The sequence below is a fragment of the Vombatus ursinus genome, unplaced genomic scaffold, assembly GCF_900497805.2.
Source record: "Vombatus ursinus unplaced genomic scaffold, bare-nosed wombat genome assembly UNPS02009205.1, whole genome shotgun sequence".
Classification (NCBI taxonomy): Eukaryota; Metazoa; Chordata; class Mammalia; order Diprotodontia; family Vombatidae; genus Vombatus; species Vombatus ursinus.
Window position 1 is genome coordinate 5,686,214 of NW_020948983.1, and position 20,299 is coordinate 5,706,512.

General features: G+C 34.4%; 1 protein-coding gene across 4 annotated transcripts in view; it reads right to left on the bottom strand.

Annotated features, from left to right (window-relative positions):
• ATRNL1 (attractin like 1) overlaps positions 1-20,299 on the bottom strand; it is a 1,209,934-nt gene that overhangs the window by 1,063,100 nt on the left and 126,535 nt on the right. For all 4 annotated transcript variants that reach the window (XM_027852049.1, XM_027852052.1, XM_027852050.1 and 1 more), the window contains one exon: positions 15,580-15,835. In XM_027852049.1, the coding sequence (XP_027707850.1) occupies positions 15,580-15,835 (256 nt within the window). The remainder of the gene's footprint in view (positions 1-15,579; positions 15,836-20,299) is intronic.

The following is a 20,299-nucleotide window of genomic DNA, read 5'->3' on the forward strand; positions in this document are numbered from 1 at the left end:
TCCACACAGCAGTCCTTCAAATATTTGAAAAAACTACATTGTTGTTCCTTAATTCTATTTTCTCCTTTCCAAACCCCTTCAAGACCTTTAATCAATCGATATGGCATGATCTCAATTCTCTTCATCATCTTGGTTACCCTCTTTTATATTCTCTACAGGTTATCAAGGTCCTCCCTAAAATATGGTGCCAGAACTAAACAAAATCCTCACACCCTTGTCAGACAAGATATTATCTAGCTATACCACTCCATCATGTAATTGTGCAATAAAGTCTTTGAACTCAAGTGTTACACATTTGTCACTATTAAATTTCATGTTATTACATTCAGCCCAACATTTTAAACTGTCAAGATCTTTTTAGATTTTGATTTTATAATCTAATATGTTAACTACCCTTTCCAGATTTGTGTCATCTACAAATCTGATAAGGTTGTCATTTATTCCTTTATCTAAGTTACTGACAGAAATGTTAAACAGTATAAGATAAAACAAAGGTACTGGATCACTCTCCTGGAGAGTACAATGGAGAGTACATTTCCAGGTTGTACTGAACCAATGATTAATAAATCCCAGGTTCTTTCACTATATATTTTTTCTAATTTTTTTCTAATTTCTGAATCTAGTTGTTCTTTAATAACTTTTCAAGTTGTGTTAAAAAAGCAGTATAAATGACTGGTTTTATATTTCAATATTACTGTTAAAAAATCCTTATAAATAAATAGAAAAAGCCTATTTTGAATTATGAAGTGTTTTTAAAAATCATTTCAGTAAGAAAATCGGGTTTAGTGATTTTTTTAAGTAAGGTAAACTATAACATATATATATATAAGCTATAACTATAAAACTATAAGTTTTAATTATGTTACAAGTAATAAACAATCTAATCAGTATAGAAATAATTCATTTAAATTAAGTGAAACAAGAATCTTTTTTCCCTTTACAATAAAATTAACAAGACTGGTTTTATAGGATTCTGACATAAAAATTTATTATTCCCTTTTTGATTCTTCAATAGTAAGCAAGTGACTTATTTATTAAGCCTGACTTCTGATTATTTTTAAGTTCATAATTCAGAATATTAAATGTTTATTATTAAAGAATGTGTGAGAATCAAAAATCAGGCCCTATTATTGGTTTAAAGACAGATTTTTCACTGGAGAAAATTATCTAAATATCATGTCCATTTATGGAATTATTCACTTGCCTTCCTCATTTATTTTTAAATATTTAATTTGTGATGCAAGAAAAGATATGATGATAATAACAGCTCACATTTATATGACACTTAAATGTTTGCAAAGCACTTTACATATATTATCTCATTTTATGATATATGATATGTTCATTAGCATAAATTATCAACAAGAAATGTACTTTGGAAAATTTCCATTTATAAATGTTCAGTTTTATTGTAAGAACCTTGGCAGCTTGATAAAGAGCCCTTGACATATTTTCAACTGGAAAGAATGCATAATAGGAAATTTTTTGTATAACTCAACTTTGTACTAAGTTGTTATTTTCCTCTTGGTTTTAGGCTTGTTCCCAGAAAATACAACAAAGACTTTATGGCAACAGAATACCATATCAGAAAGGCCTCATTTGTTTAGTTGTTTCATATGAGAGAGACAGGCAGGGAAAGGATATGGATTTGAAGTAAAAGAAGCAGGATGGCTCATATCACAATTCTGCAAGTCATACCCCATGTCATCTCATACAAAGAAATTAACTTATCTGGTCCTTTGGTCATCTGTAAAATTAGGGAACTGGAATAAATTATCTCTAAAATCACTTCTTTATCTAAAATGCTACGATTATGTGATACATTTGGCACTAATATAATTATATGAATGGAAAGACCATTAGATTTGGAATCTGAGAATCTAAGTTTGAATCCTGACTGTGCTATTAACTATATATGTGATCAGATCACTGGAAAAAATCACCAAAACTTTATAGACAAGGACAATTTCTGATCAGTAACCACAAAAAAGGAAATCAAGTGGCACAATGAATAAAATGCTGGACCTGGAGTCAGGAAGACCTGAGTTCAAATTTGGCCTCAGACACCTACTAGCCATGCGACCCGGGAAAGTCACTTAACCCCTGTCTGCTTCAGTTTCTTCTTCAGTAAAATTATGAGATAATACTTGTAAAAGATTTTATAAACTTTAATGTGCTATATAAATTGTAGCTATTATTAAAATTATTATTTTTTTTATTATTATAACTGAAACCCAAATGGGGGAATGTCTTTCACCCACTTCCACCTTAACAAATATTCCTTCCCTCAGTGAACTTACCCCAATTCTCTCAGTAGAAAATGAGATACTGTTATAAACCATTCATGGACCCTTGTTAAGATAACCCAAATAGGGTAGCTAGGTGATGCAGTGGATAGAGCTCTGATCTTAGAGTCAGAAGGACCTGAGTTCAAATCTGGTCTCGACCACTTGACACTTACTAGCTGTGTGACCCTGAGCAAGTCACTTAGCCCCTATTGCCTCACCAAAAAGCAAAAAAAACACAAAAACAAACAAAACAAACAAACAAACAAAAAAGATAACTTGAATGCTAGTATTTGCCAGGCCACTTTCTAAGCCACAGTGACTTGAGAACATGGCATCTGGTCCCCCCAATTAATAGTCCTGAAGCTAAAACAACCTCAGGGAAACCTAGTCCTCATCCCAGGGAGAGTAATTCAAAAAATCCCTTAAAGATCTGTTTAGCTCTGAACAGCCAAGTGGAATGGAAAAAGCCAACAAGAGGTATAGGAAACTAACCAGATGAAATAGAACTTTTCAGAGATATTCACAATTTTGGTGGGGCAAAAGGATCATTACTGCACAAGTCCCAATAAAATCTGTCTAATACCCCCAAAAGTTGATCATCAATCCCCTTACCTACCCTTTGTTTTAAAGCCATACCCAAAGGTCCTTACAAGGAAGAGTTTAATCATCATCTGTCAATCTATCACATCAAGGGACATCATACTTCCTCTAGTCAGACCCAGGACTTCTCTTTGTGTGGACACCATTATTTTTCTGGAAAGTTACTAGGGCTATTCTAATCTACCAGGGCTCAACAGCAAGCTAGTAGGAAGACCCCATAGCAAAAGCCTGATTGCCAAAGAAGGGAAGGCATCCCTTAAAGGCAGGATGAAATCATTCCCAAAGCATGAGCATGAGCAGTGGCAGGTCATGAGGAGAAAGCATTATCCAATCCACCAACCCTACCTCTTTTAAAAACATCATCCCTTCTTTTGCTGTCCTACATATGGGAATTAGCTGTGGAATTAATGATTTTATCTATCTAAGGAAAGACAAAGAGTAATTCCCATTTTGAATACCAACTGATTCGACTGATTTTGCAAGAGCATAATCTGTAAGGTACCTCATTTCCAAATAGCTTCTTCTCTCTCTCCAAAGAAGTAGCAGATAGAGTCAGTGAGGAATGAAGAATAAACTAAGGATAATGGATGAATTCAGTCAAACCACTGGTTGTTTTGGGGGAAATGATTATTAAACAATCATAAACCATTGATTTGATTTCCTCTGGATACTTTTTTTAAAATCCTGTTTTGTGCACAGACATAGACACTTCCAATATTTCCAGATAGTTTTCTTTCCTATTAGTGGCCTATCTGTATCAAGATCTAAAAATACTGCATTTATCAAACAATATTTTCTGATCTAATTCCACTACTTGGCTGCTAGTCCTAGCAATTAAGTCTTAGGAAAACATATTTTGCAATTGTGTCCTGCAGTTTTTCACATTAAGTAATAAAGTACAACTTTAAATCTTTCACGTCACATAGAAATCATAATGAAACTCCTACAAATGGTGATGAAATTATGAGTGCTTTTTTTAAAAAAAAAATCAAGATATGTTATCAATTTTATCAGAGGATAACAACTTATTGTGCAAATTAAGCATGCTAACTTATTTATATTTATATTGATTTTAAATTCATCCAACCTTTTATCTTCTGGAAGTTGTTCACTATTCTTTCTGTAATATTTTCCCTCCTTTATTATGTAACATGGTAAACTAAAAAAGTTAGATTTTTCTCTGTCCTGTCAAGTGTTATTATAGCTATATCATTATATGTATACCCTATACATACCTTCCCTCCCAACATGCACACCAATACTTAAGCATATTAAGGAGGCTATTTTGAGTAGTAGTTATTCAAATCCACAATTCACAAGCCAGTATCTGATACTTACATTATTAATAAACTCAGTAGAGACAAATAAAGCCAATGAAAAGTACAATCAAGCCAATCTATCAATAAGCATTTATTAAGTACTTGTTGTGTGCCAGGAATTGTGCTAGGCACCGGGGATGCAAAGACTAAAACAAGATATTCTTCCAAGAAGAGCTTACATTCTAATGAGGGAAATAAAATGAGCATGCACACATCTATATATGTGCTAACATATAAAGCTACATATAGGCATATATAGGGGTGTGTGAGTGCGCATATATACCTATACATGTATACATACCTATGTATAAACATACACATATAATGAGGAGGGGTCTGGCCAATGAGGGCCCAGTTCTTAGAACATGTACAATATGTCCTCTCTGATATTAATGTAAGTTCATCGAGCAAGTTTCTAGGCATTTGTAAAGGAGGGGACGTTGTCTCTATGTTAGAACATGTACAGGTATCTTCTACTTGTTTCTTGTTGGCTACTGAGCAGGAATTGCACCTGCAAACAAAAGGTTCTAGTAAAGGAACTTTAGCTCTCTTCCATGATGGCTTTGAAGGAAGAAGTACTGTGAAGGGATGGGGGTGGAATGAGAAAGGGTACCAGGCTCACTCCTTACCCAGTTGCCATGTTTCCCTGAACATTTGGTGCTTTTTTTCTGTAGTCATTCCTTCTTGATCCTACATGAATGAGTTTTAGGAAACAGAACATACCAGGTTCAACCTCATGAACTTTGAAAGATCAGAGAGTCATCAGAAATAGAACAGGTATCAGAATCTTCTGGCAGCCACAGCAGCTGGACCTGGTAAGGAGCCATCTTTGGGGAGCAACCTGCTTAAACAACTTGTCCCTGTCTACACCACACCAAGAAGTAAATTTGGCAGGGATTCCTTGAAAGAAGAAAAAGACTCCCAAGGCCAGAAAGGAACCACCTCCCAAACAGGGGAAGAAGGTATTCTTTATAGAAACCACTTTGAGTCTACTCTCTCCCAGTATAGACTAGGTGTATAGAAGAGAGAGTTTACTTCCAGGTTAGTGGGAATGTTGTATTTTAGTCCTTGCTATACTTTCTCAATAAATATACCCTTGTAAAGCTACCTGATGGATACTGGAAAATACTGGAAAAATAATATCTGGTTAAGTGATGGTGGGGGAGGGAACACTAGATGGGAACTTGTGAGTAATACATACCAAAGAGATACACAGTAACTCTGGGCAAAAGGTAATAGCAGGTTTTGAGGAATATCAGCAGGAGGTGGCCCTAGAACCAAATCTTGGAAACCAGGGATTCTAAGAGGTCAAGGTGAAGTATGAGTTCATTTATGGAACGGGAGACAATCATTGCAAAAGCATGGAGACAGGAGTTGGTGTGCCACATTTGAAGAACAGTAAGCTGTAAGAATTTCAAAATGCCAAAAAGAAGAGTTTATTTTTTGTCCTAGAGATGATAGGGAGTTTATTAGGTGGTGGGGGGGTGTGAATAACAAAGGATGAGAATCATATAACTAATGTGCTACCCAGATAGCTGAATATTACCATCCTCACCCCACAAAGTAACTGATTGGTCACAGTTCCATGTAATCTCTAGGCAACCCAAACTTTCAGGAGGGCACAATTTAAACTGATTGGTTTTAGGATGTTAAAGGATAGCATCTGTAAAGAATCCCTCTTCAATAACCTCCCTTTCAATCTTAAGTAGCAAGGTATATTGTCCTCCAGTCACCAGAGGTCTAAACATAAGGCTCAGGATGGCTCATCCTTTTCTCTTTTCATATCTCCACAGACCCTCATACACCACTGACATCTTCATGAGTGTTTGTTCTCCTGCCTAGTACTTTGCTCATGAGATCATTTTTTAAAGCTGATAGGGACAAGTGAGGGATAAGGCACCTAACATAAGCACATCCCTTACATGCATATGTAAAATACCATCCTGTTTCACCAATATACCATTGACATAGGAAACTCTCAATGAGAAAATGTCTTTTATTAATGAAGGCTAGTATTTGTTCTGCAGTTTACAATTTTAGAGTTGACCATAATACTAGTAGATTAAATGACTCACCCAAATATACCCAATATATGACAAAATAGGATCTGAACCCAGGTCTTCATGATTCTCAGACAAGTTCTCTATCCACTAGGCTACATTACCTCTCAAGGAGGTAGTACATATCTGTTTTTCCTACACTAAAAAATTCACATTAGTGGTAAACACTCTTTATTTCACCCTAAAGATACTCTCAAAACTAAGAGCTTTAAAACACATTTCTTGCTAAGAGCAGGTACATACATGCTTCTAACCAAAAAGGCAACTCTCAAGAAATTTAAGTAGCAAACCTCAAAGAAATTTACTATCTAATTCTCCATTGTTCCTATATCTATTTTCACACTTGTCCTGGGAAACTACCAAAAGAGATATAAGATGATGCAGTGGAAAGAGTGCTGAACTTGGAGTCAGAAGACCTGAATGTGAATCCTGACTTTGCTCCCTGTGTGATATGGGACAAATTACTTAAACTTCCTGAGCCTCAGCTCTCTCATCTGAAATATGTATAGGTCAGATGAAATGATTTAGATCTATCACCCTATTTCCTCTTTGCCTAGTGATATTTGGAACTATAGGAAGTAGTGCAACTAGCAGAAATAGAAAAGTGATATCACTACAGGTAAATAGACTCAAAGAAACTGTATAGGTCAAACAGAACTCTAGTAACTTTTGTAGAAAAAAAAAGAAAAATTCCATTCAAAAGTCTTACTATATAACAGATGTGCTTGTATTTTGAAAAAAGTCATGATTCTAATATATACATATTTGTTGCTATAACATAAAACATAACAAATATCTAATGAGAATTGTCTTACAACATTCATTTTTCTTAATGTTTAATAAGATTCCACCATGTGCTTGAAGCTACACTAAAAAATTTATTATCCTAGAATCATCATCACTATTTAACTAGTATTTAATTACTAAATTTTCTTAAAGAGGGAAAAGGAAGAGGAAAAGAAGGGAATAGCATTTATACAGCACCTATTATGGGCCAGACACTATGGCAAACACTTCACAAGTTTATTTCATTTGATCATCACAAAAATCCTACAAGGAAGTTATTGTTGTTATCCTCCCTTTATAATTGAGGAAATGGATACAAACAGAGGTTGTGACTTGCCCACAGTCACACAACTAGTAAGTTTCTGAAGTCAAATTTGAAATCAGAGCTTCCTGACTCCAGGCCCAGAGCTCTATCCATTGTACCACCTAGATAGGGGAGGGAATAATGAATTACCCATATCTAAATTGAAAACTATATAAATAGTTTTAGTAGCATGCATACTTCTCTACACACACTTTACTTGAAAACAAGGGTCTGTTTTGTTTTGTTTTGTTTTGTTTTTCTGCAACACGGTTAATATGGAAATATGTTTTGCATGATGTCACATGTATAATAGGTACCATATTGCTTACCTTCACAATGGGTAGGGTAGTAACTGGAAGGAAGGAGGGAATTTGGAACTTGAAATTTTTAAAAAAATAATGATTAAATATTTTAATTTAAATAAAAAAAGAAAACAAGGGTTATAGCTCTTTAGCCAAACTTTGATTCCACAGTACATCAAGGTGATTGAAAAGTATGTGTTAAGTATTGAAATATGATATGATATTGATATGATATGATATGATATGATAAAATCTTGACAATTTTAACAATAATTTGTCCCCTAAAATAGGAAGTAACAATCACTAGTTTTAAAACAAACATTCATCAAAAATAAGTTAAGAAAAAATCATATTAAAATACCTATTTCTTTTTTACAGTATTACTAAACTAGCAGATCAGGAAAATGCTAGGTATAGTAATATCTGACTTCCAGCAAGGTATGTAACAAAGTCTCTAAGGATATCTTTGTGGGCAATGTGTAAAGATGAAAATCAGATAATAGTAGAGCAGTTAGATTCAGTAACTGAAGATTCAATAACTATGTGGGAAGCAGCATGGCATGGTACATAGGGTGGTGGACTTGGAGTCAAGGAGACTTGGGTTCAAATCTCATGCTAGCTATGTGGTCCTGGTCAAATCATTTAACTTCCCATGCCTCAGTTTTCTTATATCTAAAATGAGGGGGGTTGGACTAGATAGCCTTTAAGGTCCCTTCCAGTTCTCAAGCTCTTATCCTATGAATATCCCAAACATGAAAGTAGTGATTAATGAATCAAAATTAAGTCAGGGAAAGCTGTTTAATGGACTACTAAATGGCTCTATGCTTGACCTTGTTCTAGTCAACATTTTCATCAATTACTTTAATGAACAGATAAATGGCATTTTTATCAAATTTGCATATGACACAAAGTTGGAGGAAAGAGTCAATTTACTAGGAGATAAATCATAGGCTGATAGAACCATGGAATTTAGACCTAGAAGTGATCTTAAAGGTCATCTAGTCCAATCCCAGCCTTTTGCAGAACAGGAAACTAAGGCCAGAAATATTGTGACTTGGATGCAAAATTATCTTAACAGATTAAAATTATAAGTTGATTCTAATAAAGTTAATTTAACCAAGAGTCACAAGGTAAACAATGTAAGAGAATAGTTGCTTTTGATATAATTCATTCACCCTTTAACCTTAAAATAAAAAGAAAACTTCAGTAAGAAAAACAAAACATGTAAATGTAAGGTACAGCCTTCTGAAATAACAATGGGAGGCAAAATCCTTCTGGACCTTTCCATGGCTTTTGATACTCTCTTATCCTAGTTCTCCTACCCGTATGATCACTTCTCAGCGCTCTTTGCTGGATTTTCAACCTGAGCATGCCCTCAAACTGGAGGTGTTTCTCAAGAGTCTGTCCTTGGCTCTCTTCTCCCTCTATACTATCTTATTGGGTGAGCTCATCAGCTCCCATGAGTTCAATAATCACCTCTATGAAGGTACCTATATATCCAGTCATTATCTTTCTCTTGAGCTCCAGTCTCTCATCAACAACTGCCTCTTAGATATCTTGAACTCAACATCCTGTAGAGGTCTAAAACTCTACACATCAAAAAAAGAACTCTATCTTTCCAATTAAACCCTCTCTTTTTCAAAGCTCACCTATTACTGTTGAAAGCACCATCAACTTCCCAGTCACCCAAGCTCACAACCTTGATGTCATTCTTCACTCTTCATTCTTACTCACTGTACTCAATCTGTTGCCAAATCTTTGTTTCTACTTTTACAACATCTTTCATATATTTTTCCTGCTTGCCACTTATACAATCACCACTGTAATACAGAAACTCATCATCTCATATCTGGACTATTGTAATAGCATTTTGGCTGGTCTCCCTGCCTCAAGTTTCTTCACCACTCCAATCCATCATCTACTCAGCTGTCGAACTGATCTTCCTAAAGCAAAAAGTCTTACCATGTCTCTGCTCATTCCAATGGTTCCCTATTACCTCCAGGCTCAAATATAAAACCCTCTATTTGACCTTTAAAGCTATTCATAACCTAGCCCTTTCCTGTATTTCCTGTCTTCTTATACTTTGTATTCTCATCCACATACTCTACAATACCATGGTTCTGGCCTTCATGAAGTTCCTCACATATGTCACTCTATCTCATGATTTTGTACCTCATCAATGACTGTCCCAATGCCTGGAATGCTCTCCCCCTTTACTTCTACTTCCTGGTTTCTCACATGACTCAGCTCAAACCCCATATTTTACAGGAGATTTTTCCAAGTCACTCCTCTCTCTCAAAAAAATTTAGTGCCTTCCCTCTGAGATTGCCTTTAATTTACATTACACATATCATCTCTGTACATTTTTTAAAAAATTTTGTCTCCCCTATTAGAATGCCTCTCTTTATATTCCCAGCACTTAGCAAAGTACCTGGCCCATAATAAACAGTTAGTAAATGCTTGTTAACTAACTGCCCACTGTACCCACTCAATCTAGCCATACCTAACCCAACCACATTGAAAGCCAAAGAGCTAGTGATAATAAACCAGTAGGCTCAAGCTTCAAGCTTTGACTATGGTAGATTATTTACTGATCCCTCAATGTTCTAACTTGGTCTATGCCAGCGGCTATTCTCCCCAGTCATATCCTATAACAGGCACAGAACACTGATTCTGCCCAGTCAAAGGATGGAAAGGGAGATCAACTATGCATGGCAAAGTGTGCGGAGAAGAAATTGGCAGTTTAAAAGAGCTTCTATATCTAAGGGAAATGGAACTATAAACCAGCTACAACCTGTTCTTATCCATGCAGGAATCCAACGGTGTTTGCTCTTGCACCTCTGAACTCAAAGAGGCTATAGCCACCTAACTTTGAGAAAATAAACAAAAAGAACACAACAGCCATGGGAGAGAGAAACAATTAATATTGCAAAGGCCAAGTTACTAGGAATATAAGATAAAGGACCCAAGGGAGGAATAATAAGTCCATCCCCCAAGAAATGAGCCTTTTATAATGAAATGAGAAAAAATAGCAAGAAAACTAAGAAATGCAATACTATATAAGAGATTGATTTTTTTTAAAAAAAGCAATGAAAGATAAAGACAATAAATTCACCTTAGCCCTACCCTTCACCCTGTCAAGATGATAAAATAGCAGCAAGAAAGTCTAGAATGCTTAATACAAAATACAAAACTCTTAGAATTTGCCATTGAAATTGAGCCAATCTATCAATTGATATCTATCAATATCAATCAATGATTAAGTATCTACTATGCCTAAATACAAAGCAGTTAAATACATGGTAGATAACGAAGGAGGAGCACTATGTAGTGTATACACACACACACACAAGAGGTGGAGGAGTCACTAAAGAATTTGTGTAGAAGGTGCTGCTTTAGGTGCATCTTGATGGAAGAGAATGATGCTATGACATGAACTGAAAAGGGACTGCATTTCATGGATGAGGGATGGCCCATGCAAACGTCTTAAGATCAGAAGTGGAATGTCTCTTCTGAGGAACAATGAGAAGATCAATTTGTCTGCACTGCACAGAGAAAGAAAGTACAATGATGCTAAAAGAAAAGTTGAGAACAGGTTATGAATGACTTCAAAAACTAAACAGTTTATATTTTATCCTGTGGGCAAAAGAGAGCTGCTGTAGTTTATTGAGTAGGGAAATGACATGGGAGGTGTGTGGCTGAGGAAAATCATTTTTATCAACTTGATGCAGGATAGATTAAAGTAGATATTTCTAAGAGCACACTTTATAGAATTTGACAAAACAATTACAAGATTTATCTGGATAAATAAGAGTTCTATAATTTAAAGAAAAAATTTAAATGGGAATGAAAGAAGAGAATAAGCATTTATTAAATTCCAACTATGTTTCAAGCATTGTGTTAAGTGCTTTGCAAATGTTATCTCATTTGAAGGGGCATAGAAGTTCCAGATTTAAAACTACATTATGAAGCAGTAATCATTAAAAGTATTTGGTACTGGTTAAAATTAGAACAGTCAATAAGGAAAATACACTAAATAAGGAAGAAGCAAAAATAATCTAGCCCAGTGTTTCAGTTACCTATAGGAAGATCTCCCTATCTAAAAAGAAATGCTAGGGAAATTGGAAAGCAATCTGGCAGAAAATAAATTTAGACCAGCTTCTTACATATATTTTACAATGAACTCCATATGGATAGGTAACCTAAAAATAAAATATCACATCAAAAAAAGAGGAAAGTGGTAGGAAGTATCCTACTGACTATGACTAGGAGGAAAATTTGAAATTAAACAAGGTGCAAACAAGAAGTAATGATAAAAGAGTATTAGGCATTTTGAATTCTTAAGAGGGAAAAGATTTCACAAAAATAAAATCAATGCAGTAAGAATAAGAAAAGCAGTCCAGCAGGGAAAAGTCATTTTATTAAATATTTCTGTAAGGCAATGCCAAAAAGATAAGTGACAAAAGGCTATAAACAGTTTTCAAAAGAAGAATTACAAATTATCAATAACCATACAAAAGTTTGCTCTAAATCATTAATAATAAGAATTTCCCATTTCAAACTACTTCAACTCTCACTTCACACCTTTCAAACTGGTTAAGATTACAAAACACAGAAATAGTCAATGTTTGTAGGATGTCAGAAAGCTGGATATATTAATACACTATTGGTAGAATTCTGAATATGTCCAGCTGTTCTGGAAAACGATTTGCAGTTCTGAGAGAAAAATCACCAAATTGTTCATAGTCTTTGACCCAGCAGTCCAACTATTGAATATATGTTCAAGAGAGGTAAAAAGCAGAAAGACATGCCCCGTATGTGTCAAAATATTTATAGCAGCATTTTTTGTGAAAGCAAAAATCTATAAATAAAATGGGCTCTCCTTGGCCATAGAATAGTGAACAAATTAAGGTTCAAGTTAATTTTAATATTATTGTTCTATAAAAAATTATGCATGTGAAGAATTAATAGAAACATGGAAAGGTATACGAAATAATGTAGAATAAAATAAGTAGAATCAGAATAATATACCTAATGAATACAATAATGCAAACAAAAAGAACACTAAAACAATGCTGAACTCTAAACAATTAGCATGGCCTAAATTATTCTTGAGGAAAAGATGACAAAATGTACCTCCTTCTTATTAGTCAAGAGGTTTATTTCTTTGGATGTTGAATGGTGTACACACTACTACAGGTGGAAGCTGTCAATTGGTTTTGTTTAATTTTTAGCCCAGGGGTGGGATCAGAAGCCAGAATGCAAGAAGCTGAGAAAAGTAGTAGGGAAATAGAAGCAATGAGGGCAGAAGCATTTCAATAAAAAGGAGGAGAGATATGGGGCAAAATATGTAGAGGCTGACATTGTCAAATGAAGATTTTTTTAAAACAGAGGTGAGTTTATTTTTCTTGGAAAAGTTAATTCGTACAAAGGACACACACTGTAGGCATTAGAGAATGAATCAGTTAGTAGAAAGATAACACATTTAAAGATAAAGGGAATGATGGATGTGGCAAGTTCCTGGAAGAGAGAAAGGTAATGTGATAAAGATTACAAATAGAAGGGTTAGCAAGGAGATCAAAGAAAGAGTCCCCATACATGTGAAAAAATACTCATAGCAGCGCATTTTGTTGTAGCGAAGAAATTAAAACTATGACAGTGTTCGTCAGTTGGGGAATAGCTGAAGAAATGTGATACATTAATATAATTGAATGCTACAGGACTGTAAAAAATGATGAAAGGCATAATTTCAGGAAACCTGGGAAGACTTGCATCAACTGATCCAGAGTAAAGTGATCTAAACCAAAAGTGCAATCTATGTAATAAAAAAAACTGCAAAGAAAAACTATTTTGAAAGCCTTAAGAACTCCAAACAATGCAATAATTAACTACAAATTCAGAATATAAATGGTGAATCCTGCTTCCCATCTCTTAACAGAAAGGTGATAAACTAGAAATTTAGAATGAGACATTAATTTCCAGGTATTGCCAATGTGTATATTCATTTTGTTTGACTATGTTTATATAAAGGTTATGTTTGACTGTTTTTAGGCTAGCAATTATATTGTCAAAAAAGAGAAAGAAAAGAAAATAGCATTGACAAAACTTTTTTTTAATTCAGAAGTTCAGAGATAGAGACAAATAAAACAGCTTTGAAACTCATTCGTTATATACTTTGAAAAAACATGATAGACTTTATAGAGATTTATGATTTTATACACATTCCTCTTTTTCTTTCCTCTTTGAATATGGAAATAGTCATGTTTATTGATATTTGTCATGCTTATAAATTTTTTTCTAAACCAGAACATTCTACAAAATATATTTCAACAACTACCTATTGGAAAATGTACTGAATGCTACCAAAAAATATTAGCCTTAAAAAAGAAGATCAATTTCAGAGTAGAGGAGATGAAGGAAGTCACACCTTAATAGCTTCAATTATATCACTGAAATAAATAGGAGACAAGGCTCTATGCAACTAGAGAGGAGTCTAAAGGTAAAATTAGGGGCTTGAAGGAAAGGATTAGAAAGCTGAAATAGCTACTTTAGGAAATGTGTTAGTGAATTAATCAGAAAAGGATTTCTGTGCTGCAGTAAGGGCTCATTTTGAGACTTGATAACATAAATACATAGTGGACTCAGTCCCAATAGTTATTTGACTTTCTCCAGCAATGGTCAGTAGCTCAGGAGGAGAGAAGAAGGCTGAATCAAAAGATAACTCAACATTTACATTTGGAAAGACAAAGCTTCAAAGGTACCTGTACTTTGGGGAACTAGCTTACTATAAGATTAAGGAAAATGAGGCCAGAGCAAGAGTGGCAGAAAGGTAAAAAGCCAGAAGTTACAGTGAGGACAGAGAATAAGTTTAGGAGGAAGGCGTTTAGGAGTTTTTGGATTACAGGTCAAACAAAACATTGGGGGCATTAACATCTGTGGCATGATAACCCCACTGTGAGTGGCTATGGTAAAATGAAGTTACCCATAGCAATACTAATAAACAACCCCTTCTACAGCACCAATTACAAATGGTTAACCAGTCACTGCTTGAAGAATGAGGTAGAATCCATTATTGATCAAGACAGGCCATTCTGCTTTTTCCTGAGATCAGCCTGAGTACTGAAGTACTGAGTACTATGCCAGGTACTGAACTCCCTGAGAAAGAAAAGTGACATGGAAACCAACAGATAACTGCAAGAAAAGTCTAGACAGGGTCATATATCTGTATCTTTAAGTGCTCTTCAAAGACACTGGCTGGTGATAGCTAAAGAGAGGGTTTTGATGTACCTATAGAATACAAGGTGTACACAAAATCCTTGAAGGTCCTTTCTGACTATGAAATCCTATGTACTATTATCAAATGAATCAGTAAGATTAAGGTTAAAAAACAGAACTTTACATAAATAAGAAGTCTGAAATCACTACATATACCATAAAGATTCAGGTTATTTTCTAGTCCTTATGTACATTGAAGGTTCTCTCCTAAAACCCTGAGGTTATAGCACCACCTACTGGTACAATTTTTAAATCTAATTCAAATTTCTTGGAAAATGTAGCTTCTCTATGGAGAACACAATCAATCAATCAATCAATCAGTCAATCAACATTTACTAAGCACCCACTATATGCCAGGTATAATGCTATACTCTGAGGATACACAGGCCAAAAAAAAAAGAAAGAAGGAAAAAATTCTTTTTTCAAGGGGCATTTTTCTCAAAATGTAGATGAGAATATTTATTAAAGGATTAAATGATAAAGTCTAATAGAAAGATATCTGATATTAGAAATTATCAGTCCCTAGCTTTTGGTCCTAATCTCAGACAACTCAGCATTCATTTCAAGACTTTTTGAAAGACAAAGTATTCTCAATTATTGATGGGAAAGGGGATATCATTAAATACATCATTAATAGTAACTCACAGATATGGTATTCCTGTATGCTGCTTGTATAACCATATACTGCCGAGTATCCAAAAATTATGATCATGACAACATCTCTACTATCCAGCTCCATAATATGTGCTGAGTGTCCCTCCACAGCATACTGCTGACCGTGTCCAAGGACAGTGGGGGTTTTTGTACTCCATGACTGACTACGTATGTTGAAAACCCACAATTCATCTGTGACATTGCCATTATTTGTTTCAATTTTGCCTCCATACATGAAGATATTTTCCTGTAAATTAAAAAAATTAAAAGAAAAAGTTATAACTATTTTCTCAGAAACAGATAAATACTGAGGTATTAACTTTCTTGAAAACTTAGTAATCACTCATAAAATGTACAAAACAGTCTCTACCACTAAAAATTAGTGATTTTAAACTTATCTTTGTAATAGATAATATTTTAAATTTTTTAGTATTTCATTTCTTAGTACTTTAGGAAATACTTTAGGAAAAGTATTCTAGATTCTCTAACCACATGGTAAACCTATTTGTTTGACTTTAATGCCCTATCTTGACAAGGACTTGAATATTGCTTCAGAATCGCTAGTCTTATTTACATCAAAAACTCTTGATAGATGGTTCCATTTGGCCTTTGGCCTCCCTCTCTGTAATAAGAGAAACCTTTAAGTATTTGTTAGCAAGTGAGAAAGACAGGCTTCTTCAGTATTCATCAGCATTTTATAAGATATGTCTCTAATGCCTAGTCTCACACACAAATCTTCTCTAACCTCCTGGAAAAGGAGCAAAAAAGAAATTACAAAGTATGGTAATATCACTAATCTGTGCCAAACCTCACCTTTGTCCAATGATAAGCTAGTTTCATATCAACATGATTAATTTGCAGAAATTTTCCTTGCTATTTACTGATGTTTGCATTGCATCTAGATACATTTTATATCTTCAACCAAGACACAAAGGATTACAGACCTCTGCTGTGTGATTTTAAGGTAACCATATCCCTTATCCTAAAATACATTTAAATGTAACCAGGTTTTTACATTGAAATATAAGGTGATTTTTTTCATAAAGTGAATAGAAAATAAACTATAAGATAACTAATATTTTATGGAACCAGGTAATATGACTATTAAAAAAAGGTCCATGCATGGGTATAAAAGAAAATTGAGTAGAGATGGAAATTTTCAGAAAGAATTTATGGACAATGAAACAATACAACAAATATTTATTAAGCACTTGTTCTATGCAGACTGCTGTGCTAGGTATTGAGATACAAAGTTTATATAACATACTGTCTCTGCCTTCAAAAAGCTTACCCTCTTAAAGAGAGATAGAATGCCAAATTGGATAATTAAAAACATAGTGTTATATGATCGGTACCATAAAGAAATACAAAAACAAAGTGCTACATCAGGTCTGAGGGAGAATGTTATTATTATTGATAATGGAATCGTGGAAGGCTTTGTGGATGAAATAATATTTTGAGTTTTACTTTAGAGAATGGGTAGGAAATTCAATATTCAAAGAAAGGGAAAGAGGGCATTCTATGAATAGTGACCAACTTGACTAAAGTCATGGAAGCATGAGTGCCTAAGGCATATCTGTAGAGAAGAGTAAAATCCATGGTCAGTATACAGTTAACAGGAATGGAAAAATATGAGATAAGGCTTGAAAAGAATCCTAGCAACAGGTTGGGGAGTGCTTTAAATGCTAGGCAGAAGAGTTTCAACTTGATTCAGTAGGAATTATAGAACTACTGAAGATTTCTGGTATAATACTTTATAGGGGGTAGGGGATAGAAGGGAATAAGCATTCATATACTACCTACTATATGCCAGGCACTGTGCTAAGCACTTTACAATTATTATCTCATTTAATCCTCACCACAATCCTGAAAAGTAGGTGTTATTATTATCCTTACTTTACAGTTGAGGAAATTCAGGTAAACAGGGCTTAAGTGACTTGTCCATAGTCCCACAGCTAATGAGTATCTGAGGCTGCATTCGAACTCAGGTCTTCCTGACTCCAGGCCCAGCACTCTATTCACTGTCCCATCCAGCTGCCTTTACAACTTACAAAGTGCTTTCTGAACAAAATCTATATAGTAAGTAGTAGTATTTCCCAATTTTACAAAGGAAACTGACGCTTAGAATGGTTTTATGCCCTGTCAGTCACTAATAAACAACAAGGGTAAAATTTATATTTATTTTTCCTGACTCTGTATTCCCAAAAACTACAATGATGGTGAATTTGAATTTAACCTAATAACCACTCAAGGTTCTTAAGGAAAGGCATGACATGAATAAAAAGAATGGCTTGACAAGATGATTTTAGCAACTCTGTGTCAAATAAAATGTAATTGGGAGGTTCTGGCATTAAGAAAGATAAACTAGGAAACTGTTACAGCAAAGAAGTAAAGAAAATTTAACTAAGGTAGTGACTATTAAAATAGAAAAGGAGGGATAGCTCTGAGATGCTCTTTTAATATTTCATTTATTCAATGAATCTCTTATCTCATCAAGGTAAGTATTCCCTCCTTCAGGACAGATTGATGACAACTAATTCCAGTAACACTCGGGAAAAACAGTTGGCAGGAATTCATAATAAACTGCCTGGAGGTGAAGGGAAAGACATAAGGGAAAGAGAAAGAAGTGGTAACTGATTCTAAGCAGCAAGACAAGTTATGAAATCATCTGCAAACACCAGAGCAAGGCAAAGCCAAAGATGGATGTCACCATCAATTTGGCCTCATTCACACCAACCCTAAGACCAATCTGATTGTAGGATAGCCTTCTGAAAATGGAACAATTGATATATATAGTGTCTTCTCCTGTATGGACCAGCCTAAGAGATCAACCCCAATTTCATTTGGTCTAACGAATATCTGGCATGTAAGTTTTATTCTAGTATAAATCTAATGGTTTCGTTCTTCAGGTCCTGGAAATTCGGTTTTGTTTGAGCTTATGCAGGTCTGAATCTTAGAAAAGAAATGTAAGTCACTGGATACTGAAATCATAGGAACAAACAATTGTGGCCAAACCAAGCCAAAGTAAGCAAAATGCTTCTCAGATACAAGTTTTAGGTTTTAAAACACAGGTAAAGCCTCTTTGGAGGCAGCTAGGTGGTACAGTGGATAGAGTCCTAGGCCTGGAGTCAGGAAGATCTGAGTTCAAATCTAGCCTCAGACACTTACTAGCTGTGTGATTCTAGGCAAGTCACTTAACTCCTAAACTGCCTCAGTTACTCATCTGTAAAATGAGCTGGAGAAGAAAATGGCAAATCATTCCAGTATATTTGCCAAGAAAACCACAAATGGGGTCACAAAGAGTTGGGCACAACTAAAACAACTGAACAATAACAAAAAAAAAGCCACTTTAGTTAGAATGAATACACAATACTTTAAAGCATCAACTTTATTATTAAATACAAAATGTAGAAAATAATTTTATTTTTTACTTCCTAATATCACCTACAAAATGTTATCTGCAGCACACACATGCACACACACACACACACACAAATTTAATGACATTCTTAGTAATGAAATGATATTTTATTTTCTTAAGCATTATCAAGTACATTCAATTGAGATTTTCAGTGAGAACAGAAGGAAAGTTTTACAGTTCCCCAAAACTTTCAAAGTATAAAAATTCTTCCAAATTAATCTGCCCAAAATAGAAAGAACATATATGGATTTAAACTGGCACATATTAAGTGCTTAAAAGATGTTTATATCTATTATTCTCCATAAATAATACATAAAAAGATGACTGAGATCAACTGCTGATACATATGTCTATTGTCCCATATAAATAAAACTTTTATAAAAGTAATTTATATATGCATCAAGGGTTTTTTTAATGAGGGTATCTCAGACAGGATTTTCCAAATGATATTCCACAACAGACCACTTATTAACCTCCACATAATTCACTGAAAGATGTGGAGAATAAAATATCCTGATATGCTTATTGTTTGTTGAATATAAAAAAAGTGTTTGATCTGGTTGAACAAAATGCCAACTTAAAAGGTCTTTTCTAATAAGGTATCACATGTGAATATTAAAATTACGCAATATTATTTGAAAGATATAACAACAGAGATGACCTTGTTTGACAGTCCTCCTCTAATCATCAGTATTAAGAGAAACAAAAAACAGGAAGACATATGCTCATCGAAAGTGTTCACAACTCTTATAAAGGAAAATTAACACTGAGTCCAAGTTGAAGAGAAAGTAAGGTCTTCCAGATATTTCTATTTGTAGAAGATATTAATCTGGTTGCTTCAAGTACCAGAATAGTATAGAATTTCAATAAGACGCATAACCATTCAAAAGAATTAGGCCTAACCATACCTACAGAAAAAAAAACAATTAAATGAAAATGCCTGTTTGTTGTTAAATGGACAAGCCAGATAATTGCTCAGTTAGTACTTTAGCTCAGTGCTACGAGTGATTTTATACATGCATATACAGATATGTGTATATACATATGTTTATTGCATATATGTGTGTATGTATGTATATGTATGTATGTGTACGTATGTGTGTGTAATGCCGTTCAGTTGTTTAGTCTTGTCTGACTCTTTGTGACCCCATGGAGCATGCCAATACTATCCATGGCGTTTTCTTGGCAAAGATACTGGAGTGATTTGCCATTCCCTTCTAATTTTATAAAAGAGGAACTGAGGCAATTTAAGGGATAAATGACTTGCCCAGGGTTGAACAGTTACTAATT